Source organism: Canis lupus, chromosome 31, assembly GCF_011100685.1.
Source record: "Canis lupus familiaris isolate Mischka breed German Shepherd chromosome 31, alternate assembly UU_Cfam_GSD_1.0, whole genome shotgun sequence".
In the NCBI taxonomy this organism is placed as follows: Eukaryota; Metazoa; Chordata; class Mammalia; order Carnivora; family Canidae; genus Canis; species Canis lupus.
In genome coordinates this window covers 39,559,152-39,585,689 of record NC_049252.1, presented here as the reverse complement: position 1 = coordinate 39,585,689, position 26,538 = coordinate 39,559,152, and the positions used below count along the sequence as shown (strand labels likewise).

Sequence of the window (26,538 nt, the reverse complement as noted above, 5' to 3'; positions counted from 1 at the left end):
GTGCCCACGGACTGACGCTGGACAGACAGGATGCGTGTGCACAGAGGACGTCACTCGGCCGTAAAGCACGACGAGATCTTGTCATCTGTGACAACGCGGATGGGCCTCGAGGGTGGAACGAGGAGCAAAGTCAGTCGGTCAGAGGGAAACACACACCACGTGCCCTCGCACGTGGAATCTTGAACCTGAGCTCACAGATGCAGACGACAGACTAGCAGCTACAGAGGGGGACAGGGCGGGTGGGAGGGTCAGAGGGTGCGGAGTTCCAGGTGCAGAGCGGAGGAGCCCCAGGGTGTCACGACAGCGCGCTGATGGCGGTTAGAAACGCCGTGTCGTACGTATGAAAGCTGCCACGAGAGCAGATCTTGAAGGTTCTCATCATGCGAAAAAGCAGCTCTGAGTGTGGGTGTGGACTTGCTGCACAGCACCGTCTGCTCACCGCCCGCACCTGGGGCACCCGTGCGCCCGTCTCCCCTCGGTTGGAAAGAAGGCTCACCTCGGGCTGCAGGCTGGGTCCAACACGTTGCTCTCGTCTCTCCCCTTCACGCATGCTGGACGGACTAAGAGAGAAAACACGTTTCAACACCTCCTCACCCGCGCTTTCCCCTCCGGAGCTCCGTCCCTCCTGCTCCCTGCACCCGGCCCTGCCTCCCCTCCCCCGTGGAGAAGCCTTGTGTGGGAGCAGAGGGCCAGGCCGCACGCGGCCCCGCACGCCTCCCCGCGCTCCCACCCCCATGCTCTCTCGCCTCAGGGCCCAAACACAGGCTGTGGTTCTCGCACGAGGCTTGTGTCCCTGGCGTGAAGTCACTAACAAGACGAGGTCTCGTCAGCTCAAGGTTCCCGCATCTGGAAACACATTTAAGATGAAAAGGACTCCCGTACCCGATTCCCCCGGACTCCAGAGAGGGCTCTTCGGTCGCGTCCTGCAGCCGCTGCTCCAACAGCACCGGGTCCTCCCGCCCGCGCTCCACAGCCCCCTCAGGGCTCTGCCCCAGCTCAGACTCCTGCTCGGCCCTCCGGCCCCGGCGCTGCTGCTGGACGCCGCACTCTCGCTCTCGCTGCTCCAGCTCTTCCCCGTGAGGCGTGCGGGCTGGAGGGGTTACAGGGTCGCCGTCAGACGAACGTTGAGGAGCGCCATCCCCAGAGAGCGCCGGCCGGCCGGGCAGGTGCAGCGGGCCCCTCCTGCGCTTTGCTCCCACAGGCCGGTGGCCGGCGGCCTCAGCGGATCCCCCATCCCCGGAAGCAGAGCACTCTCAGGCTAGGGCCGAGGGCGTCAGGGAGACTGGGGGTGTGGGTGGGTGGCCCAGCACCTAAGGGCTCCACCCACGGCCAGCAAGGAACAAGACCCGGCCCCACGGGCCTGAGCCTCAGGAGCCACGCGGAGGCCGCCAACACCCTGCCCCTGCTGCTGGGTCCAGACGAAGCCCAGGCTTCCCACCTATGTTGACATCTGCCAGCTAAGAACCAGGGTGGCTTCAAGCCACTAGCCTGTGACGTCTCATCATGACGACAGCACAACACACACCGACCCATAGAGAACTTGTCACCGTCACTGTGGGCAGCAAGGGGATGGATGCCGCCGCCGCCAGGGGGTTAACACGAACTCATAACTAGCTTTCAAACACCACAGCCATGACCTGATCACCACCCAGAAGTTTCCATGCAAACAGCCCTGCAAGGACCCTGGAGGCCAGGGCAGGGCTGCCCCACAGCCCACGCGGGAGCCCACTGTGCCGGCGCTCACGCCGCTAGTCCACCCGCAGGAGCTGCGAGCTGCACCCCCACGGCCACGCACAGCCACCGCCCGGGTGTCCAGCCCTTACTCCTAACCCTGCTCTCTGCCCGGCAAGGGCGACTTGCAGAGGGTCTTGCAGGAGGGGCCAGGCGAGCTGCTGGGCCCCGCAGACTCGGGCATCGGCCTGGGGGCCCCGGGAGCTCGGGGCACCTGCACCCGCCACACGCCCGCTGACACGGCTTCTCGGTGAACGCCAGCTCCACCGTAAGCTTTAAGGACCTCACCCCGTAAACTGCCTCATAGGAACATGAGAAAACACGACGCTAGCCGTTACCCGCTCCAGGGTGAAACCAAGGCCCTCAGGTCTCCACCCTGAAAACACGCTTCAAAGAAGTCTACAAAATCGCTTTCTATGCCTGCTGCGACGTTAAGTCTGACTTCGGGGTTTCGACGACTAAAAACATAGCTTTTTCAATGGGCAACTCCTTACCACTCGCGTCCTGTCTGTCGGGTCTCGGAGACTCGAGCTGGGACCAGAGGCGCCGGATCTCTTCCTGCGACTGAGCCTTCAGCTCCGCGTACGACGCTCGGAGGCTCTCTAACTGGAAAGGGAAGGCGACAGGGTGAGACGCCTCTGAGAACCACCGCGGGAGCTCGGAGCCCAGCTCCAGGGACACACGAGGTGAAACGAGAGGACCGGCCACAGCAGCAGCACAGAAACACTATGACCCTTGGCAAGACGCCTCTACCTGACTCTACCCGGCTGTCCCCTCACTGAGTAAGGACAGAAACCTTGTCCGTAGCCCTAAACCCCCATCCTCTCGGGTGTCGGCCCGCCCTACACCCAGAGCTGCGAGCACCAACCACCGTCGCCACGGGGGGCTCGGGTCAGGCCACACGTCGCCCCAAGGCCCTCAGTGGGGAGGTATGAGGGCAGGGCCGAGGGGACACGGGGCCTGGGAGCTCCGGCCTGCGGCAGCCCTAGGTCAACCTCCACATCACGGACAGCCCCACCAGCCTCACGCAGGGCCAGGACAGAAGGTGTCCTTCCGTGTTCCTTTCCCACCAGCAGGGGACATGAGGGGACGCGAGGAGGAAAGGCGGCAGTGCAGGTGTGGATGGAAGCCTCGGGACAGAAGCACAAGCTGCTCCTGGGCGCTCACAACATCGCCTCTTCTGCAATGGGGCGCGGGCAGAGACGGAGCCCGCCTCTGGTTCCCTTCCTGTCTGACCCCTCGGCCCCAGGCCTGGGGCGCTGCTGTCCCAGGGACGGAGCCCTCGGCTACCTGAGACCCGGCCACAGCTCCCACCGTGGGACGCGGGCTCGCGCCGGGAGAGCGTTCTGAATACAGAAGTAGCGGAAGTGTTTCTGGCTGAGCCTTCTCAGCTGAGAACGTGGCTGAGAACGCGGGTTACGGCTGAGAACGTGGCCTCAGACTCCTAATGCCTGGAGCCTGGATCCCAGGGGCGCTGCTGAAGGACACAGATGTTGTGCGGCTGCGCGGAACCACTGGGTCAACTCCACAGACTCTATCCTTCCTCTTCTACTAAGTACTGGGAGTCCGCGCGTTCAGGACTTCAGTTGTAGCAGTACCAGAACAGGGAACCGCCACCGGGTCTTCTACCCACCCCCACCCCTCTGCCCCCGGAGCTGGGGCCCAGACGTCCCCGCCCACCTCCAGCTGCTTTTCCACCTCCTGGTCGCGGAGCCTCAGCTCCAAGTCCTGCACATACTGGCAGCGCTCCGACTGCAGGTCTTCACGCAACTGCCTCAGGGCCTCTTCGTGCTGAGCCTCCAGGGTCCTCAGGGCACCTGGACGGCGGCAGACACCTCACTCAGGGCACGCCACTCCCAGCCCCACTGTGCCCAGCACCCGGCGCTCCGCCACAGGGGCGCCAAGTGACGGGCGACAGGATGAAAGGCAAACAGTCGTGTTATTTTTGGAAGCATCTTAATAACAAAACATGGACAAATGTCTCTGAATCAAAGGTTTCGGGAGAAGTTAGGGAGCTTGAGACGTCTGTGTTCAAAGAGGGAAGACCCCGAGGCTGAGCCCGAGGGCCCCGCTGGCCCGCACCCGTCACCAACACCTGGGCGACACACACGGCCCCTGGCACTGACACGGAGGACACCCACCCAGCGCAGGCCGCGCACAGCCCCTGACCTCGGTTCCAGGGTCCTGCACCAACACTCACGGCCCTCTTCAAACCTGCTCATTTTAACATGAAACTCACATTCAGCCTGATTTTTGGCTTGAAAGATCTTCTCCAATTCAGCTTTCTGTTCTGACAATTCTCTCTTAAACTGGTCTTGTAAATTCTCCAACTCTGACCGATGCTTCGCAGACAACTCTCTGCGTAGGTTTTCCAGGCATAAACCTCTCTCCGATTCCCAGTCTCGCTTCAGGCTCTAAATCAAGTATGGAAAGAAGAAGACTATGGACTAACAGTGGACCATCCCTGGTAAAAAATTTAAACTGTGAAAAAAAAATTTTTTTGAACAGTGTTGGAAACCCTGGTGAGCAGCCATGGCGCCCAGACCAGACGGTCACTACACGAACCTGCATGGTGCCCACCACCCACACACAGGAGCAGAGAGCAAGGGCCCCCTGCCCAGAAACAAAGTGTGGACAGAGGTCATGCTCAACAATTCACACACCGTCCCCCACGAAAGACCCAGGGTGCTGCTGTGCCATCACCTGACCTCTGCTGAGGGACGGCGTGGCCATAAATGCCCTAAGAAAGGGGTCCCCAGGATGCCTGGGTGGCTCAGCGGGTGAGCATCTGCCTTCAGCTCAGGTCGGGACCCCGAGGTCCCAGGATCGAGTCCCACATCGGGTCCCTGCAGGGAGCCTGCTTCTCCCTCTGCCTGGGTCTCTGCCTCTCTCTCTCTGTGCCTGGGTCTCTCACAAATAAATAAAATCTTTAAAAAAGAAAACAAAACAGAAAGGAGTCTCCACTGTCCAGCTTAGAGGGGTGAGGAGCAGGAGCAAAGCCCCTAACAGCCGTCCAACACCAACGGCCTGATCAGGGCAGCAAGGACATAAACACCCACGTGCCCAACGTCACATATGCCCTCTACTGTCACCAACGTCCCCCGACCTCACGAGCCCCGTCCTCCGCTGTCACAGGCACCAACAGCCCTTCTACAAATGTAGCCTTGACAAAGGGACCCATCGCCAGGACCAGGCTTGTCACACCCTCAGCGAGAACCCTCCCCAGGAGACTCCAGGACTAGCGGGTACGGTCAGCACAGCACATGGGCCCGCCACGGTGTCGGCCGCACAGGGCATTGCCCCCACCGCTCTTCCCCCGTGCCCCCACCGTGCCGGGACCCGCACCCCACACGGGTCACTCATTCACCGGGTGGCCCCCTGCAGTGGGAGCACAGGAGGCCTGGGCCGTGGGGGCCACTTGGGAACCAGACTCAGGGTGCAAGTGCTTCGCGTCACAGAACAAGCACACGCAAGGCCCCAAACGAGCTGTGCTGACAAGTTCACGCTGTACAGAGAACGCTTGACCTCGAAAGCAAAAGGCAACACACCATATACCAGCATGTTCGATGAAAGCTCTGGATTTTGTCCGAATCAGGTGAAGGGGGCCCCGGCGGGGGGGGGGGGGGGGGGGCAAGCTGGAGGGATGGAGGGGACCGCGGCTCGACAACGACCCCTACCTCCACAGCCCGGGCGTTTCTCTCCATTTCTGACTGTAGCTTCTCTTTCAGCTTGGCTGCAAGACAGACAGGAGAGCAGATCAGATCTCAGTCTCCGAGTTTCCCAGCTGGAGCCTCGGGAGGTAGGGCCGCGTGCAGGGGCCGCTCCCCGGAGCACGCACCAGCGCCCCAGGACTCTCCCAGGACAACAGGGGGTCGGGGCTCGGGGCTCATCTAGGAGGAAACAAGAACCCCACTGTGATTTAAATTATGGATTACAGGATTACATTCCTGCCCAGACCGAGGACAGAGCCCTCCCGGCAGCCTGCAGCCTGACGCTGGCTCAGCCCTGCACACCCCGGGCCTGTCGTCCAGGCTCCCCCCATGCCAGACTCCAGGCGACGTACCACAGACAGGCAGATGTTCCAGGACCAGCCGCCCCCAAACCCCAAGGGAAGGACCACAAGAAGAGAGGTGCCGGGTGCTGGGGGCGCGGAGGAGGGACAAGGCTGGACCAGCATGCGAGCCGTGGCATGGACAGAGGGGTGTGCGCACGCCTGGAGATGCCGGTCAGAGGCGCGGGGACCTCAGGAAAGGGCTGCGAGGGAGCAGCGCCAGCCAATGCCACACGTACAGGCGAGGGTGGCCTGAGCAAGCCCAGAGCCCGCAAAGGGCCAGACACCACCTGTGAGGGGAGGTCGCAGGGCCCCAACCCACAGGAGAGCCTCATGGAGCAGAGGGTGGGCGTGGGCCCCTCTGTGGCCCTGTTCCCAGAGGAAACGGCACAGAGGAGCCTAAGGGGAAGCAAGTTTTGTATTTTAAAAAACGAGCAAAAACAACAGGACATAAAACTACTTATTTACACTTGCTGAAATCTACGTGAAGAAACGTGGGACGGAACCCCCGGAACCCGAGAAGACTGGCTCCCTCGGACAGCTGCGGGGGGACCCGCAGGAGGGAAGACTTGCAACACATCCGGGGCTGCACACGCTGCTTCCATTTTTCAAATGAAAAACTCAACAAATAGGTAGATAGGCAGAGGAACGGGGAGACTGCTCACGGGCACGGGTTTCTTCCTGGGGGATGAACGTCCTAACTTTAGACATGGGGATGTCTGTAGACTCGGAAACGCACACTTCAAGTGGAGAACCGTATGTACGTGAACTACAGCACAATCAAGCTAGTGTTTACAACTGATGTTCACAAAGCAGTGACTACAAAAAACGTACCCAAAACACCAGTAAAATGTGAAAGTATCTCTCAGATGTCAATAAAGAGCTCAGTTAGGAAAAGGTGCCTAAGCCGTCCACAGGGAGCAGAGTGAGGCGCCTGCGGGACGTGGGGGTCCGTGTCCAGGAGCATCGGGGACGGTCGACAAAGCTCAGCCAGACACAGTCCCGTCAAACAGGCGGACACGGAAACTTCCAGCACACAGGCAGATCACCACCGATGACACGAGACCATTTTAAAAACTAACACAGGCCCAGCGGAGAACTGGACAGAAGGCAAAGGGACAGCAGAGGCCCGCGGAACAGGATGTGCACTGCCCTCCCGCCCGGCAGGGACTCTGTGTGAATCCCTTCCCTGGGACCGGCCCCTGGCGGGCTCACCCCCCCGCCCCGAGCAGCAGGAGGGGCCCGCGCCCCACTCAGGTCCTGGTGAGGCCCGTACCGGTTTCCTGGCTGCACCGCAGCCGCATCTCCTCCTGCTCCCGCGCATGCTGCTCCCTGGCGAGCTCCAGCTCCTGCTGCTGCCTGCTGCGCAGCAGGGCCAGCTCCTGGGCGTGCCGGCCATTGAGCATGGCCCGCAGCTCCGTCAGCGCCGTCTCCTTCTCCTTCTGGAGGTTGGCTTGCGTCAGCTCCAGCTGCGCCGTGTGCATGTTGCTCAGACTCAGGCGTAGCGCCTCCAGCTCCAGGGAGGGCACCGGCTGCGGGAGAGCGAGGCATTTCTGGGTGCTCGGCTCACGGACACCAGCACAACGCCTGGCGTGTCCGTGTCTGCCTCGTGCTCAAGGGACGGCACCAGCTCAGTTCCCTGCAGGGCCTGAGGCAGCCCCGGCACAGCCTGGCAGCTCCCCCACTTAGAACTGCCCACCCCATCCTATCCGGAAGCCCCTCTGAGCCACGTGTGCTCTCCCTCCACCTAAACCACGGCTCTGCAGACGGCAGGGGCCACAGGTTCCTCCTCGAGGACACGGGCCACACAAAGCCAGTGGCTGTGCAGGATGGCCCCCAAACTCCCTCCAGGCAGACCCCAGCCCACAGGAGCATCCTGGCTGGAGACAGGTGAGCAGCCATTCCCGATGTTGCAAGATCCCCATCAGAAACACGGGACGAGGGGATCCCTGGGTGGCTCAGTGGTTTAGCGCCGCCTTCAGCTCAGGGCGTGACCCTGGAGACCCGGGATCGAGTCCCATGTCAGGATCCCTGCATGGAGCCTGCCTTTCCCTCTGCCTGTGTCTTCACCTCGCTCTGTCTCTGTCTCGTGAATAAATAAATAAAATCTTTAAAAAAAAAAAAAAAAAGAAAAGAAAAGAAACACGGGATGACAATCAGAATACGAACAAGAGGTGGCTCTGGACAGTCACTGCCCACAAGGGTAAACCGTATGGCCAGACGGAGCCCAGCAGTGGCTGAGCTAGTGATACCATCAGGAACCCTGTGCTCCAGACCAGTGGCAGAGTGAGCACGGCGTTTCGCTGCTCTGGACGGTGGGCAGAGGGCACAGGGGAGACATTTCTGTGTCTAGCTAAGACACGGGGCATCTGTTTCTCCCTCCCCTGACTTGGGGGAAAGTGGAGGAAGGCCTGGGTTCCAGGAAGCATACCTTATTCCCAATCAAAACAACAGAAAAACATGCCTGGAACTTAGCACTTAAGGGACACCCAAAAAAGCATAAAAATAAAATGAATAAAGGAGAGCAGTAAGCAAAAAACACGGGAATAGGACACGTGTCTCCAAAGAGGTCAGCAGGGACCACTGAGGACAGCGAGGCCACAGGGAAGGGCAGGGCGCACAGCAGCCCTCCCGCCACAAGAGCATGTCCCAAGCACCCTCTGCTCCCACAGGTGGCAGCCACCAGGGGACCGGGTGCGCCTCACAGCCTTGCTCAGAGCTTCTCTTGGTCGAGGCCCCTCGGGGACACGGCACTGCCTGTGGTTAACGAGTGCAACGGCAGTGGACAGAGGAATGCCGGCTGTGCTGAGTGGCACCTGGCCAGACTCACTGCCCCAGGTGTTCTCGCACATCCCTCCCCCTGCCCTTTCAAAGGCCCCCATACAGCAAAGTTTGCAGCACATCCGTCCACTGTGTCCTACCTGCAACCCTGACAGGTCCCCAAACCCACCGGTGCAATTATAGGGATCAGCCACGCCCCCGAGTGCCCCTGTCACCTGGGTCTGCAGCTGCACCTGCTGCATCCCCGCTGGCTGCCGAAGCTCCACAGCCACCTGCTGCTGTGCACCGGCCTCGTCCTCCTGTCTTCCCATTGGCTGTGCAATCTCTAGCTTACAGTCTTGTTCACGGTCCTGGAGAAAGAAAAGGAAGGGACAGTCAGGACACTTGGGACAGACCTGAGCCCAGCAGTGCTCACAGCAGGACTCCCAGCTGCCAGAAGGTGAAGCAACCCAAGTGTTCGCAGACAGGGGAATGCATAAACAAAATGTGGCCAAGCCATCCAAGGGGTATCACTGAGCCGTAAAAAGGAATGACAAACTGACACACGGGACGACGGCAATAACCTCAATACACGAAGCTCAGTGAAAGCAGCCAGGCACAGACTGTGTGGTTCTAGGACTAGGAAATGTCCAGAACAGGCAGGCCCACAGGGAGAGAACGCTGGCCGGGACACCAGGGGCTGGAAGGAGAGGGGGTGGGGAAGGACGGCTAATGGGCACGGGGTTCCTTCTCAGGCAGTGAAGATGTTCTGGGCCTAGACAGTTGCAAGGGTTGCACGACAAAGTGGCCGTACTAAGAGCTCTTGATATCCGTATACTCTTAAGATGGTAAATTTTACGTACGTGAATTATACCTCAAAATAACTACGAAAAACATTCAGCCTGTTTAAATGGCTTAGAGGAAAGTGGAAAACCCCAGAAAGAGTGGCAGGCGGTGTGGATGCTGGACAGTAGGGGGAGGTCCCCAGGCTGCCTGACCCTCAGTCAAAGGAGGGGACACCCACAGGAGGGAAACGCACACAAAATGCCTGGAAGTGGTGGGTGCCAATAAAAGCTTAATGAACCTGAAGATGTAAATCTGAAACATCACTTTATACCTAGTCAATCAGCAAAAGCTGGTGATCATGTGGATCCTCAAGGTCACCAAGGTCATGGGGAAACAAGCAAATGCTGTCAAGGACAGAATAAGTTGGTATAACTTTTTATGAACTTTTTGACAACACACATCAAGAGGCATAGAAAACATTTCTGTCTAAATATTCCCACCTCTGGGGCAGCCCAGGTGGCTCAGCGGTTTAGCGCCACCTTCAGCCCAGGGCCTGATCCTGGAGACCCAGGATCGAGTCCCGCGTCGGGCTCCCTGCGTGGAGCCTGCTTCTCCCTCTGCCTGTGTCTGTCTGTCTCTCTGTGTGTGTCTCTCATGAATAAATAAAAATCTTTAATAAAAAAAAATAAATATATATATTCCCAACTCTGGGGGCTCCTAAGTGGCTCAACTGGTTGAGTGTCCTCCTGATCTCAGTGTCATGTGTTCATGCCCCACGGTGGGCTCTGCACTGGGCACGAAGCTTACTTTAAAAACAAAAAAAAGGGCAGCCCCAGTGGCGCAGCGGTTTAGCGCCGCCTGCAGCCCAGGGTGTGATCCTGGAGACCCTGGATCGAGTCCCACGTCGGGCTCTCTGTATGATGCCTGCTTCTCCCTCTGCCTGTGTCTCTGCCTCTCTCTCTGTCTCTATGAATAAATAAATAAAATCTTTAAAAAAAATAAAAATAAAAATAAAAAATAAAAATAAAAACAAAAAAAAAAAATCCCAACTCTGGGAACATTTTTAGCATCAACAATCTAATGGGAAAAGAAAAGCTACAGGTGCTCTATGAGCATCCCAGTCTCCCCTATGCATCCCCAACCAGCCCCCCGCCTGGCTCGGAGCACACCTGCCCCCACCCCAGCATGCTCCCTGCCCCCCTCCCCCCAGAGTAGGCTATGACAGCCAGAGGCCTCCTAGCTCCCCCCACAGGACAGCCCAGACCTTTCTCTGGGGCTTATCGACAAGGCACCTTGGACTCCAACCAAACTGAATTTTCCTGCCCAAACCAGGACTCCTCCAACGCTACGTACCTCGTTAACAGCACCCCCAAGCCCTCACAGTCCTCCTCGGCCTGCTCCCCTCACAGTAACCCCACAATAGCCCAAGGCCAGTCCTGACATCCCTCCATTCCCATGAGCACAGCTGACTGGCCCCCATGGTCACTCAACCTCACGTGACGTCACTGGCTTGGAGGACAGATGACGCATTCAGAAAACAAATCCAACCCTGTCACACTCCCTTGAAAAACTCAGTGCATCTGCTGCCCTTGGGAAAATCCCTGCAGGGGGCAGGCCCTCCTGCTGACTTGGCACCCGCCTCGTGCACCAGGGGGCCCTGCACCCTTGGAACGGCTATGCCCCCCTCCTCTAGCTCGTCTGGGACCTGCCAGCCTCCGTGACCATGCCAAGCCTGGGTCGCCACCCCTGCAGGGCTCCCGCGGCTCCCTGCACAGCAAGCACTCGGCACTGCCCGCGGGGACATCCGTGCAAGTGCCCCCGCCTCTGAGGGCCACTGTGGAATCAGACGGTTCAAAGAAGAGCGTTAGAGCCAACTGAATAGCATCATGGACCCTTCTTCAAATGAAGGGGCTTTTCCCCCACGGAAAATGGCAACACAGGAATGTCCAGTTTTAAACATAAAAGGCACGATCTTATGACATTTTTGCTACAAACATCAGAATCGCTGGATAGAATGTGACAAACATGACTCTATGTGCTCTTGGGAGAGGGGCACGCCTGGGCCAGACAGGAGGGCCGGGGACTGGAACGCCATCTGGGGCGACCGGGACACGCGAGCGGCGCACGCTCCAGAACCCACAATGCGGCCCGGAGGGCGGCCAGTCACGACGTCCGACACGGCAGCGTCCCGGAGGCCCGTGGACAGGACGGGACACGGCCGCGCCGCCCAGAGCGAGGCCACTGGGTGTGGGGAGGGCAGGGAGCCTACCCGCCTCCACGGCACGGCAGAGGCGACGTGGGGCGTCGCTCCCGAGACGGTACAACCCAGGCTCCTCGCCACGTGTTTACTAATGTACAGCTGCCGTGGGGCGCAGAAACCCCCGAGCAGAGGAACTGACCTAAAAAGAAGTCCTAGCAAAGGCGTACGGCCGGGACAGCAAGCGGACGTGAGGCTGGCACCGTCGGGAAGGGCCCCGCGGGCCGCGGCGCACACACTCACGGAGCCACAGCAGCACCTGCGTGAGGCGCGCCCCAGGCCGCCCCAGGAGGGTAACAGGTGTGCGGGGAGCGCGACCTTCGGCAGCGCCCACAGGGGCCCGCACGACGTGCAGCCCCCCGGCCCGGGCCGCACGGGGGTCACACCGCAGAACTGCCTGCACCTCCCGACACCCGGCAGGGCTCAAACCTATGTACTCACAAAAAGGTACCGTCACGCTTAAAGTAGAAGCAGCTTCAAGTCCTGCCTGGGAAACCTCTCGTTGTTCAAATTGGTGTCAGTGTCTTTAAAAAATCCAAACAGGGGGCGCCTGGGGGGCTCGGCGGTGGAGCATCTGCCTCGGCCCAGGGCGTGACCCGGGGTCCCGGGATCGAGTCCCGCGTCGGGCTCCCCACAGGGAGCCTGCTTCTCCCTCTGCCTGTCTCTGCCTCTATGTCTCTCATGAATAAATAAAATCTTTGAAATAAATAAATAAAGGTATAGAAACGAAGCGTATTACTACTTCAAAAAGGATAAAAAGAGAATTAAAAACAAGAAATGCCCCGATAAAAAATAATCCAAAGCCCCACCTCCACTGTAAAAAGAGAAAAAAGCAAACAAAACACATAGAAAGCCTAAATTAAATAAAATGTAAACTCAAACACATCAGAGATGACATTACCCACTAAAAAGACAAAGACTGTCAGATAACTCTAAAGAATCAATCCCATGCTGTTTAGCAGGGCATACATCTAAAACACAAGGATGCAAGATGTTGGAAGAGAAAGAATAAAAAACACTGGTATCGTGTCTGATCCATTTACACAAAGTTTTTTTTTAAGGTTTATTTGAGAAAGAGAACAGGAGAGAGCACAAGCAGGGGGAGGGGCAGAGGGAGAAGCAGACTCCGTGCCGAGCAGGGAGCCTGAGGTGGGACTCGATCCCAGGACCCCGGGATCATGACCTGAGCTGAAGGCAGAGGCCTAACCAACTGAGCCACCCAGGAGCCCCTTTATTGTTTTATTCTTACTCCTGCAAATTACTTGTGAAATAACTTAAACAGAAAGTAAAAGCATCCAGGGACCCAGATGATAAATAGCGGTAGTCCACACGAATCGGAGTCGGAAGGGTTCTGGAACCATACCTACCATACCTAAACCATACCTAAACCTCCTACAGCCCTATGTTTTAAACCTTTAATACAAGTCTCTGTGAAGGTGATTTTCCTCTGAAATTCTTGACCTCCGAGCAAGGTCTGGATGGTTCTTTTACAAGATGACCCATACTTCCTTTGTTCTTGACACATAACTGGAAGGTCAAATGCTGCTTTCTGCCATTTCTCAGTTAACTGCCAGGAAGGAACGGAAGGAAAATGCCTTTTCAGATCCTCCACTTAAATTGTGAGGGAAGGTGGCTAGATCTTGAACATTTACCATGAAGTCCTTCTGCAACTCTATCTCTGCTTATAACCTCCTAAAGAAACTCAAATCTAAAGCTGCTTACAAAGCTTACATGGTTTATGTGGGACGCCCGGGTGGCTCAGCAGTTTAACGTCTGCCTCCGGCTCAGGTCGTAATCCTGGGATCCGGGATCGAGTCCGGCCTCAGGCTCCCTGCATGGAGCCTGCTTCTCCCTCTGCCTGTGTCTCTCATGAATAAATAAATAAAATCCTTTAAAAAAATAAAATAAAAGTGAAACTTCTAAAAAGCTCCCCATGGGCAGAGTAAAGCAAAGACACCTTTACTCCTGCCCCTACAAGGGCCCATCCTCTGCTGACACAGACACGGCTACAGCGCAGGGAAGCCTATGTGCCCATGACTGTCCTGCCACCAAGCGATCTGTGCTGGACTTGGAACAGTGAACCCTTTCCTGGAAGTTTACTTTTCAGAAGATGATTACTCCAGGCCCCAAGATCACAACCTGAGCCAAAGTCACACACAACCAACCGAGCCACTCAGGCACCCACGATTGATTTTTAAGTCATTGTGGGGCTCAAACTTATAACCCCAAGATCAAGAGTCACATGCCCTACCGACTGAGCCAGCCAGGTGCTCCTAACATAGTACTTTACCTATACACATGAAAAATTTTTAAAGTCTGTAATTAAAAATAACTTGTTGAAAAATAATAAAAATTTGAAAAATTGTGAATGAAGGTAAAGTCACACACAGAGAAAAACCAATAAGCGTGACTGTATGTATATTTTAAAGGCTGGAAATTGATCCGTGTACCTATCTCAAGAAGTTAGAAAAACAACAAAATTAAAACCCAACATAATTTAAAATAAGAAACTATATATAGTAAGAGCATAAGTTAAACATAAATGTATACATAAAAGAATAAACATTAATTTAAGGATGTATTTATTTAAAAAAAAAAAAATAAATAAAGATGCATCTATTTGAAAGAGACCAAGTGCACACCCACGGGGCTTGATCCCACAATCCATGAGATCATGACCTGAGCCAAAACCGACTGAGCCACCCAGGTACCCCTGAAGTTCATTTTTTTATAAGAATAATAAATATTAACTTGTGGTGAGACTAATAAAGGCACAATTACCTTTAAAAAATGAAGAAGGTCGGGATGTCTGGGTGGCTCAGCGGTTGAGTGTCTGCCTTTGGCTCAGGGCATGACCCCAGGGTCCCAGGATGGAGTCCCACATCGGGCTCCCTGCATGGAGCCTGCTTCTCCCTCTGCCTGTGTCTCTGCCCCCCCCCCCTCTCTCTCTCTCTCTCTCTCTGTCTCTGTCTCTCATGAACAAATACATTAAAATGTTAGAAAAAAAAAAAGAGAGAGATGCCTGGGTGGCTCAGCAGTTGAACGTCTGCCTTCAGCTCAGGTCGTGATCCCAGGATCCAGGATCTGGTCCCACACTAGCTCCTTGCAGGGAGCCTGCTTCTCCCTCTGCCTATGTCTCTGCTTCTCTCTGTCTGTGTCTCTCATGAATGAAAAAATAAAATCTTTTAAAAAAAATGAAGAGGGTCATTAATACTGGTGCCACAACCACTAAGAAGAGAACATTCCTATGAAAAAATGCCAACTAGAAGATCAGATAAAAAAGTGAATTCTGAGAAAAAGCCTTAGTGAATAGTCTGATAATTCTTAAATAAGTGGAATCCGTAATTAAAGACTTTCCCACAAACAAAACCTCAGTTCACCAGCTGAGGAGACCTCAGCTCATCAGGTAAGGCCATCCTGACAAGGAGGTTAAAGTACAGGTCATCTTCTCACAAAAATACATGCTTTCTCTGTAGCAACTGAGATGATCATATAACTTTTCTCTTTGAGTCTATTAATGAATAGCACTAATTTCTTTGGCTAATCTTGCGCAACACTAAAATACACTCCACTTGGGGTGCCTGGGTGGCTCAGCTGGTTAAGCCTCCAACTCTTCACTTCGGCTCTGGTCATTATCTCAAGGTTGTAAGACTGAGCTCCACATCAGGCTCCACGCTCTGCACTGAGTCTGCTTGTCCCTCTCCCTATGCTCTGCCCCCACCTTGCGCTCTCTCTCTCTCTCTCTCTCTCAAATAAATAAAATCTTAAAAAAAGAAAACCACTCCACTCTACATCCACCCAAACTGCTAATACAGAAGGAAAAAAAAAAAACAAAAAAAAGGCTGTCAATATCAATCACAGATGTTATGGGACAAGTGATCCTTACACGTCACTACTAAAAATAGAAAAAACTGTTTTACACGATTCAACATGTGCATGTTGAAAACATACGTGTACACTGATCCAATAATTAAATTACAGCCTCAATAAAAACATGTGCACATGTACACCAAGAGACCTATGTAAGAATGTACAGAGCAAATGCCAAATAACAGTGGAGCAAACAGATGGAGGTACATTCATACAACAGACTACTACACACCAACGAAGATGAATAAACTATAGCTCTTAACATGGATGAACCTCATAAATAAGACACTTGATATAAAGATCCAAACTCGGGATCCCTGGGTGGCGCAGTGGTTTGGCGCCTGCCTTTGGCCCAGGGCGCGATCCTGGAGATCTGGGATCAAATCCCACGTCGGGTTCCTGGTGAATGGAGCCTGCTTCTCCCTCTGCCTATGTCTCTGCCTCTCTCTCTCTCCCCCTGTGTGACTATCATAAATAAATAAAAATTAAAAAAAAAAAAGATCCAAACTCAAGACAGGCATACTTGAGATTATTCCATTTATTAAAGTTAAAATATCAGGGGTATCTGGCTAGGTCAGTTGGTAATGTATATGACTCTTCATCTCAGAGTCAGGAGTTCAAACACCACATTGGGTATAGAGATTACTTAAAGAAAAAAACTTTAAAAAAATTCAAAAATCAACAAGACTGTAGTTCTAAAAGTCAAGGTACTCAATACACAAAAAGTAACTTGAAACAAATCTATGATTTGTCTTATTTATTCATGAGACAGAGAGAGGCAGAGACACAGGCAGAGGGAGAAGCAGGCTCCCCATGGGGAGCCCCATGTGGGACTCGATCCTGGGACCCCGGGATCACACCCTGAGCAGAAGGCAGACGCTCAACCACTGAGCCCCCCAGGCGTCCCACAACAAAGTCATTTTCAGACAAAAAAAGAAAAGCCTAGAAAATTCATCAGCAGACCTGCACTACCCAAAAAACTGTTGAAAGGAAGTTCTTCAGGAAAAATGATACACGATGAAAAATAGGGTCTATACCAACACACAAAAGCCCTGGAATTGGCAGATAAATTGGTAAACATAAAAGATCACTTTCATTTTTTTAAGATATTTGTTCATTCATTCGTTCATTCCACACCCAGCATGGAGCCCAACATGGGGCTTGAACCCAGGATCCTGAGATCAAGACCTGGGCTGAGATCAAGAGTCCGATGCTTAAACTGCTGTGATTTCCATGATACTGTACGTGGAAAAAAGCAGGATACAGAAAAGTATGTAACATATCCTGCTACTAAAAACAAATAAATGCTAAAGAATATATGCACATATTTATTTACTTTCGTTTTTATGATCATAACAATAGGGGCCCCTGGGTGGCTCAATCAGTTATGGGTCTCCCTTTGGCTCAGGTCATGGTCCCAGGATCCTGGGATGAAGCCAGCATCTGGCTCCCTGCTCAATGGGGAGCCTGCTTCTCCTTCTCCCTCTCCCCCCAGCTCATACTTAACACACTCAGGCTCACTCTCTAATATTTTTTAAAACACAGAAAAAGAAAGAAATGTAACAATAAGCAAAAAACTAAATAGTTAACTAGAAAGCAAGAAAAAAAATAGTACATAAGGGAAAGGCATAGTCAAATTATCTGAATATGCTTTGACTTTATAGATTTAATTTTAGAACCATGTTGACGTTTTACATAATTGTAAAACAAAATCAAAACAAATGAAAATCCCTAAAACATGAAGAGATAATAAAACAAATAAATATAAATATATTAAGTTACCAGCTTAATCACACAGAGCAGAACTATTTCAAGTGACTTTAATATGACTGTGGAAAATATCTAAAGGACAAAAATAAGTACAAAGAAATGTTGGTATTGGGGCAGCCCAGGTGGCTCAGCGGTTTAGCGCCGCCTTCGGCCCAGGGTGTGATCCTGGAGACCCGGGATCGAGTCCCTGCATGGAGCCTGCTTCTCCCTCTGCTTGTGTCTCTGCCTTTCTCTCTCTGGGTCTCTCATGAATAAACAAATAAAATCTTTAAAAAATATATTGGTATTGTAAAACTATATATAATGATTACTGGGTAATTACGTTCATGTTAGGAACATATATTTTTAATGTTAGAAATTTCAAACTTGAGTAAATTGCAACCTGTTGATCTGAATATGTCAGTATTAAATCAACCTGTAGAACAAAACCCTAACTATTCACTGACATGACCTAAAAGCAATGAAACCCCTAACGTCCAGATCATGTTTCTGAAAACTCTTTCCCACTAAGAGGAGCCAGGAGTCAGAGAAATGAGCGGCTGCAGGCCTGGGGCAGGAAATACACAAGCTGACCTGCGACATTTTTTTCCCAAAAGCAAGGAAGCAAGCCATCATCGTGACCGTGGAGGGTCAAACTAAAGATTCTCTCCCTGGTCAAAGCTGGGAACATCTGAGCAGCACAGTAACAGACACAGAGTTGCTCACGACAAATCATTAAAACCAGGCCAATTTACAGTGATGCTCAAGAAAGCCACTTCATTGATCACAGTTGGACAAGTGTAGCCCAGGGAAACGCATAACCTTTTTAAACCAGTGACTAACGGGAAAGAATGAGGCTTTTTCCCTGATTCCCAATACAAACTGGACCTCGGGGTCACCAATCACCCATGAGGGGAGGCTCTCCCCACAGAACGTCACAATCCATAAGGAAGGAATGGCAGACCTGAGACATGATTATCTTGTGCGGTCCTGGAAAATGACAGTTCCGGGCAAGAACCCACATCGGCCACGGGAGCTCAGGAGGACCTCTCGGGTGGACAAGTGTGCAGACTGGGCCTCAAGCCACGACGCCAAGCAGCACCAGAGACCACAGGCCCCGCGTGCCTTCCGACACAAGTGCACAATTACACGCTGGCTACCGCTGAAACCACCACAACTCTCAACCGCAGGGAACAAACAGGGCTGCTGGAAGGATGAGGGGTGGGGGACAGGGTCACTGGGGCACGGGCATGAAGCAGGCACGCGATGGGACGCGCACTGGGCGCTGTACACGGTGGATGAATCACCGACCTCTACCCCTGAGAATAACAGTACACGGTACATTAACTTGAATGTAAATAAAATTCTGAAGGGGAAATTAATTAATTCTGAAAAAACCACCACCAAAATCTGACCAAGCCTCTACTCTAGACGGAAGTGGCAGTTTACAGAAACTACAGCAGAGGGCCAGGGTGTCAGAGGAAGCTTCCCAACAACCCACAGGGATGCAAACAACAAAATCCAAACTGCAGTCAATTCTCTGGGATAAACAGCAGATTGTCCTAACAACCACATCACGAAGGAAAGGGGAAGGGGTGTACAGATCACAGGAATTCACTGCTGTGTGTGGAACTTCAGCCTTTGGAAACCTTAGAACAGACGTCTGAGAACCCAGTAGGAATAACACATGATGGACAGCCCCGGTGGCCCAGCAGTTGAGCATCTGCCTTCAGCCCAGGGCATGATCCTGGGGTCCTGGGATCGAGTCCCACATCAGGCTCCCTGCATGCAGCCTGCTTCTCTCTCTGCCTGTGTCTCTGCCTCTCTGTCTCTCTGTTTCTCATGAATAAATAAATAAAAATATTTTTTAAAAAAAGGAATAACACATGGTGATTTTACATTTTTGGCTTATGATTACCATCAGCTCATTAAAGTAACAACTCTATGAAAAAACAGCTTTTGATGGCAGCCTGACCACTGCCCACCACGTGAAGAGCCAGCAGACACAGAGAAGGTTCTCTCTCCCTCATCTGTAGCCACCAGACTGCAGAGGAGCTCTGCAGCCGACAGTCAGCTGGGCAGGACCGTCGGCAGAGGAAAGATCAACACGTTCACAGACAACACATGTGGGATGCAAAAAAAAGAAAAAAAGAAAAAGAAAAAATTTAAGTGCGTTCCACTGTGTGTGGGGCCCAACACAGAACTTGAACTCACAACCCTAAAATCAAGACCCGAGCTGAGGTCAAGAGTCAGACTCTGAACCGACTGAGCCTCCCAGACACCCCTGTAAGTAAGATTTTGCCTGAATGAGCACGCACATCTTTCTAGAGAAGCCCACACATTTCATCAGCTTCTGGGTGTAAATCACGGCTTGAAGTAGGGAAGCAGTACTTATGATAAGTTATAAATAAAAAAACAGGGATCCCTGAGTGGTGCAGGGGTTTAGCGCCTGCCTTTGGCCCAGGGCGTGATCCTAGAGATCTGGGATCGAATCCCACGTCGGGCTCCCGGTGCATGGAGCCTGCTTCTCCCTCTGCCTGTGTCTCTGCCTCTCTCTCTCACTGTGTGCCTATCATAAGTAAATAAAAATTAATATAAAAAATAAATAAATAAATAATAAATAAATAAATAAATAAATGAATGAATGAATAAATAAATAAATAAATAAATAAAAAACCAAAATGCTTTGCCGTGGTCATTGCAGGACAGCAAATCCCTCGCACACCCCCTCTCGCACCGTTGCTCCCCCAAGCCCCTCAACCAGCTGAGATATCGCAGACTAACCGAGCTGCCCTATGTATGGAAAACTAGGTCGCAGCACATAGTGTCTCCACTACAAATGGACTGAAGCCACAGGCAGAGGTCCGCGGGCGGAGGGCCCCTCCCAGCGGTCTCGCTCACGCCAGGACGCCCCGGGCACCACGACCCGCCCCGGGCAGCGTGAGGCCGCTCTCCCCACCGCCCACCCCGCGCCGCCCTCACCCAGGCGGGAAGATTACTCACTCCCCAGCCGGGGCAGGGAAGGCACCAGCTCAGCACCTGAAAACGACGAATCCACGAGGTGGGAGCAAACACCTCACCTTAGAACTTTACATCAAACGTGACACTTCCCTTGAAACGGGCAAGACGTTAGCCGACTAACAGTGACCCTGCTGGCGGGGAACGCCAGGGCACAGAGCCCCGCGAGCCGGAAGCTCTTCCACCCCGACCCGTCTCTCCACGACGTCGTCCTGGCTCGGATGCTCCTCCAGTGTGGACTCTCTAGCCTGAGCCTCTGACTTTCAAGCTGACTCTGATCCTCAGGCAACATGTTCTGTCCTTTAAAAGACAAAGGTCAAGTATTTCTCTCCTACTCTGAGCCCGTGAAGGTCCGAGCACGCCACTCGCCACGGCGCCAATCAGCCTTCCACAGCCTTTCTCTCAATATGACCTTCAGATTTATCACATCCTCCCCCCGTTACGGAATGACTGGTGTCCCCCAGATTCCAGCCTCTGAGGAGGGGATTAAGGTTAAATGAACTCACAGGGTGGGGCCTGGTGTCCCTGTAACAGGAAGGTAGGGACACATGGAGAACAGCGTCCACAGGAGAATCAGCCCTGCCCGCACCCGATCTCAATGTCCAGCCTCCGGACCATGAGAGGACAAGCACCTGCTGTGTGAGCCTCCAGCCTGCAGTATTTCATCACAGGGCCAAGCTGACCAAGACGCACCCGGGAAGCAGGTGGGGGTGCTGCGGTCAGAGACACCTCCGCATGAGCAAGCAGCTCTGGAACCGGGTGATGGGCAGGGGCCGCTGGCAGAGATGCAGGTGCCACAGGCCCTTCCAGCGAGGCCTCCGAGAGGATTGGAAAACGTGCCGTTGGGAGGCTGGAGCAAAGGTGACCGGTGGACGCACGTGGCCAAGAGCTTTGCTGCACTGTGCTCAGTGGGAGGCGGAACTTGCAAGCGAAGACGCAGGATATCCAGCTGAGCAGGGGTGGCCTGCTGCTCCTTTCAGCTCACGCTAAGACGGAGGGGAGGAACTCTGAAGAACTGCTAGCAAAGAGGGCCCAGAACTTGAAGATTTGGAAAATTCTCTGCAAAAACGGAGCATGTGCATTCTGCAGAGAAACCACGGGCGTGGCCGCGACTGCTGGCTCAGAGATCACTCGGGGAGTCAGCCAGTCACCAGCCACGGCCAGAAAGGGAAGTGAAGTGGAGCTGATACCGGCAGAGACACTGCCAGTCTGCATCACAGGAAACAGGCAGGCAGGCTAGAGTAAGATCTTTCAGACTTCTGGGATTCTACAAACACGACCACGTGTTATCGTTCCACAAAAGGGCAGAATGACCCTCACAGTGATATGGGGGCCAGAGGCCATCGGGGGCTGCCACGCCCGGCAGGCCAGGCTGTTTCCTCCTCAGTTTCAGAAGATGGGGTCCTTTCCTCAAGCTCAGCAAGAGTGTCTGCCCAGGGGTCAGGGTGGGGCCTCCATGTAGGGCCACGTGGGGAGGCTGCAGGCTCAGTGGCCCTGAGGGCAGAGCATCCAGCCAAGGAGGATTATTTTCTTAGTCTTAAAATGCAACAGAGAGATGCCTGAGTGGCTCAATGGTTGAGCATCTGCCTCTGGCTCAGGCCATGATCTCAGGGTCCTGGGATCAAGTCCCGCCTCGGGCTCCCCACTCAGTGAGGAGTCTGCTTTTCCCTCTGCCTCTGCCCCGCCCCCTTCCTGTGCTCTCTGTCTCAAAAATAAATGAAATCTTAAGAAAAAAAAAAAAAAAAAAACCAGCAAGGACTCTTCAAAGATGCCCAACTTAAAAAGACAAGTTAAGACTGAGAAACTAAAAAAAAAAAAAGAAAAAAAGAAAAAAAAAAAGACTGAGAAACTAACCCAGAATGGAGTAGACTGAGGTGGCAGGGCGCTGAAATACAATACAGAACCTTGGACGGGTAAAAGGGCAGTAGTGGGACAGTAGAGAGGATTTAAATAAGCTCCATCAATTAGCTCATGATATTGTTTCAGCGTCAAATGAAACATTATGATACCATACCGATAACACAAGACAGTAATATTTCAAGAGCCTAAGTGGAAGAAGGTATCTACAAACCCTGTGCTAATTTTTGCAAATTTTTTGTTAAGCCAGACATTATTTCAAAGTGAAAAACTAAAACATGTAGAAGATTTAATATAAAAAGATTTCTTTGACTTGAGAGTAAAATTAAAATAAATAACTTAATCATAAATCAGGAGGTTTTCTCCTCAAGATGCCTAGGAGAGGGACGCCTGGGCGGCTCAGTGGCTGAGCATCTGCCTTCAGCCTGGGGCGTGATCCTGGAGTCCCGGGATCGAGTCCCCCATCAGGCTCTCTGCATGGAGCCTGCTTCTCCCTCTGCCTGTGTCTCTGCCCCCTCCCCCTGTGTCTCTCATGAATAAATAAAATCTTAAAAAAAAAAAAAAAAAAGGAGCCTAAGAGAAAACATACAGAGAAGAGTAACATAGCTTTCGTTCACTGGCACAGCTGCGACGGAGACGGCTGCTGAGAACTGCTGCTCTACCCCAAGACAAGCACAGAGGATGACGGTGACCCTCTGGCCTGCAGGGGGAAAAGGGGTGAGATGGGATCGGCTGGCCAGATGCTCCCCAGATGAGGGAGTACAACAGCTAAGTCATCCAAATTTTCAAAAAAAGTAAAAAATCCAGATGTGGTAAGGTATAATAAATTTAACATGCTGGCAATGATTCCACTTCTCCAGTCAAGCAGAACAGATACATGATGATTTTTCGTCAAGTTCTGCCTCCAGCCACCCGTATTCCAGCTCATTCTAGACAACACCTAAAGCTGTTCCTGCTCCGTGTACACAGCAAGGCCCCGAGATCCCACTCTAGGCCATCAGGAGGCCAGCGGGCTCAGCGCCCTCAATACCCACATCCACTAGTCGGCCACACCTGCCCCTGCAGCTCACGGGGCCTCAAGCAGAGGATGGTGGTGCCTCATCCAGCAAGACACCATTTGTGCAACACCTGCACTCATTCCCTCTTCATTCCACTCAGAGAGAAGGTAAAGAGCAAAGAACGATAAGCAGGCGAAGGAATGTTATGGCTTCAGTGTGCAAAGACAAGCCTGTGAAAGGGGCTGACACGTACAGCCACACCCACACTGATAAAATTTCCAAGCAAGAACCTACGCTGACACTTGTCTTCAATCAAAATCCCAAAATCATAGAAGATCAAATCAGTTGGAGTGAAAACACAAAAATATATTCCCTTTTTGTAAAGTCAAATTCTTTTCCCACCTTTAATGGGCAAAAGCGGATCAAAGTCACACGGGTCACAGCTAGAAAATAAGCAAAATGCTGGGGATCCCTGGGTGGCTCAGCGGTTTGGCGCCTGCCTTTGGCCCAGGGCGTGATCCTGGAGACCTGGGATCGAGTCCCACGTCAGGCTCCTGGCATGGAGCCTGCTTCTCCTTCCTCCTGTATCTCTGTCTCTCTCTCTCTATCATAAATAAATAAAAAAAATAAATCTTAAAAAAAAAAAAGATAAGCAAAATGCTAAAGCACTGCGCTGAGGACACCTACTTGTGCTGCTCCTGCTCCGTCAGGGGTGTCGCTGCACGACGTGTCTCTGCAAACGTCCCCTCCTCTTCCCAGGAGTCCACCATCCTCGGTGGCTACCGGGCTCTCCTCCTGGACAGGCGCATCGACAGCCGGGCCCTTCCTCTTCGCCGTCTTTTTCTTCGGATACGCACAGTCACCTTTTGTTTTTCTCTGTCGGAAGTGAGCAAGCTGCGCAAAAACGTAGAGAAATAGTAAAGGCAAAGATAAGTAAGAAAAAAGTAACAGAACCACAAAGCCAAGGAGCTGGTGGGGAACATGAGGCTCTGGGGCTGGCTCAGTGTACTCAGCCAAACCTCGCCAGGCCCACGTCAACCAACAGATCCCTGTCCTACAAACTCTGCCTTCATTAATACCTGCGATGCTAGCATTTAAGTTCAGAATTCTCTCTGAAGTCCCATAACGAGGACTGTTAATTATGCCTACATACGGACGAGAGAAAGCAATACGGCCAATTGGCAAAATAGCTTTCCTAGCCCCTGGCAGTTTTCAGAAAAATACAACTGAAAAAAATACATCTATTAATCAAGACGTGCCTAAGGTTTAAAACTACGTGAATACTAAATCTCTTTTTGCCCCCATTTCCCCCCAAATGAGGAAATATATAGCCTAGCCAAAACTTCCTAGCCATAGAATCTGAGGCAAGGTACAGAAATAGCAAAAAATTAATTAAGCCAGGTCAATCTAAGATCCTCCTTTATGGAATCAGATGTTCTATTTTTCATGACACAGCTCACCAATGCACCAGGGACCTCCACAGAATGTCACCCATCAGAAGACACAACCCAGCTCCGTTCAGCGCCTCAAACTGACAAGGTTTTGGACTCTGTCCACACACCGTCTCCCACTAAGACCTTATTCAAACATAGGAGATCGAACATCGGCTGGTCACGGGGGGCCGTCGGCTCCTTCGAATGACAACCGTGCTCATAAAAGCAAATGCATCTAAGGACTGCTTGTGCAAATGTAACAGAAGTGCTCACTTTCACAGACAGGAAAATCACATAAGGCCACTTGAGCGAGAAAATCCGTGTCTGCGGGACAGAGCCTGCCTTCCAAGCCAGTCCCGTGTTCCCCCCCACATGGTCATGCCCGACTCTGGCCTGGGGCCTCCCAACAAGAGATGCCCGGTTTCATCTTGCAACAAGGTGACCCTTCCTCGTCACCCCTCCATGCACCTTTACTGCAGGTGGGGGCGGGGAGGGGGGAGGGGGAGGAGGAACACATGCCAAGTATTCAACTCCAGCTCCTCTTCATCTCCCGCCCGTGTTGGTGCCGGGCACCTGCCAGCCACCACCTCCCTCTTTGAACCCCAGTCCACGTCTCTTCTTCGCAAGAAGGCTGCACAAGGCCACCCTGTCCCCTGCCTGTTGCCACGAGACGCTGCTGTCAGGCCACGGCGGGCTGCGATGGGCTCCTTCAAAGGATGCTCCTGCAGAGCATCTCCGGTGACCCGGTCTGTGTCAAACCCCAGTGTCCGGCCACTGCCAACCCCAACACCGCACCTTCACGCGGCTCTACCTGCCAACAGGTGACACCGACCCCGCGCTCAGCCCTGCCCCACAGGGCCTGCCACCTGCCGCAGCTCCCAGGGCACCCACAGGCGCCTCGGTCAGGGGTGGGGCCCCGCCAGGAAGGCCAGCCCGAGGGGCCGCTGCAGCAGGGCCCCCCCTCACCTGGGCCCCAGGGAAGGGGAAGCGGCAGGCCCCGTGCAATGTCAACACTTCAGGTGCCCCCGCACCAACACTCCAAGACTTCCAGACGTTAAAAAAAAAAAAAAAAAAAAGCTGCATAATTCCAGGTACAGCAAAAATCTGCAGATAGTGTCCAGTAGGAGGAGGCCGCGGCGCTAGCGGGGGGCGGGGCAGCTCCTGAGGCCACGCCCCTCCCGGCCTAGCGTTTCCCCGCCCCGCGCACAGGCGCAGCCCCGCGAATCCCGGCATGCCCCGCGCCCGGCCTCCACGCGCGGGAGTCCCACCCCCCACGTACGTCCCCAGCTGGTGATTGGCTGCGGCCGCCACGGGGGCGGGGCCGGGCAGAGGGCGGCGGATTCAAGATGGCGGCGGTCAGGAGGCGGCTTCCAGCCGAGTCGGCGGGAAGGGCAAGGCCTTGGCGGCGGTCCCCGGCGCACCGCATCGCTCCTCGCAGGGGACGGCAGCCGTCGCCGGGACCTGCCCTTGGGAACCCGCGCTGGGACAGCGGGAGGAGGAGCAGGAGGAGGCGCCGCCGTTTACCTTCGCTCTCCCGGCCTCCACCTTTCTGCGCCGCTGCTCTTGCTCATCTTCGTCCATCTCCCTCCGGGGTTTCCCGCGGGCCCCCCGAGAGGGCACGGGGTCCACACGCCGCCGCCCTCCGCTCTATTTACACTCCCTCCCCCTAGTCCGGGCTCGCCCTCCCCCCGCGACAACTGTCACGCAGACGTGAGCCCGGCTCCGCCCCCAGCGTGCGCCGTCCGCCCCGCAGCCAATCAGGGGCGCCGTGGTCCTGCCCTCGCGCACGCGCAGTCGGGGCGGGGCGGTCCACACGGGACTCCGCCCCTGCCGGCAGCTGGCCTCCCATTGGCGGGATGAAGGCCCCGCCTCCCAGCGGGGCCAATGGCGGGGCGCGAAGGCCTCGGAGCCCTCTGTGATTGGTCGGATTTGAAGAGGGCGTCGCAGCTGCGGGCGCGGGCGCGGAGGGCGGCTTCCCGGCGCGGGCTGCGGGGCCCTTGGGCGGTCGTGTCCCCCGTCGGGTCCCCC

At 53.8% G+C, this 26,538-nt stretch overlaps 1 protein-coding gene across 7 annotated transcripts in view; it reads right to left on the bottom strand.

The window, feature by feature from the left end:
- The window catches only part of PCNT (pericentrin), a 101,352-nt gene extending 75,132 nt beyond the window's left edge, over positions 1-26,220 (bottom strand). For 6 of the 7 annotated variants that reach the window (XM_038581705.1, XM_038581709.1, XM_038581711.1 and 3 more), the window contains exons 1-10: positions 26,035-26,220; positions 23,765-23,971; positions 8,779-8,913; positions 7,059-7,314; positions 5,409-5,464; positions 3,971-4,145; positions 3,412-3,548; positions 2,226-2,337; positions 883-1,090; positions 497-560 (exon numbers count right to left, since the gene is read on the bottom strand). In XM_038581705.1, the coding sequence (XP_038437633.1) occupies positions 497-560; positions 883-1,090; positions 2,226-2,337; positions 3,412-3,548; positions 3,971-4,145; positions 5,409-5,464; positions 7,059-7,314; positions 8,779-8,913; positions 23,765-23,971; positions 26,035-26,091 (1,407 nt within the window). In that variant the 5' untranslated portion in view covers positions 26,092-26,220. The remainder of the gene's footprint in view (positions 1-496; positions 561-882; positions 1,091-2,225; positions 2,338-3,411; positions 3,549-3,970; positions 4,146-5,408; positions 5,465-7,058; positions 7,315-8,778; positions 8,914-23,764; positions 23,972-26,034) is intronic. The other variant, XM_038581710.1, reaches the window with a different exon arrangement.
- Between the last annotated feature and the right edge of the window lie 318 nt (positions 26,221-26,538).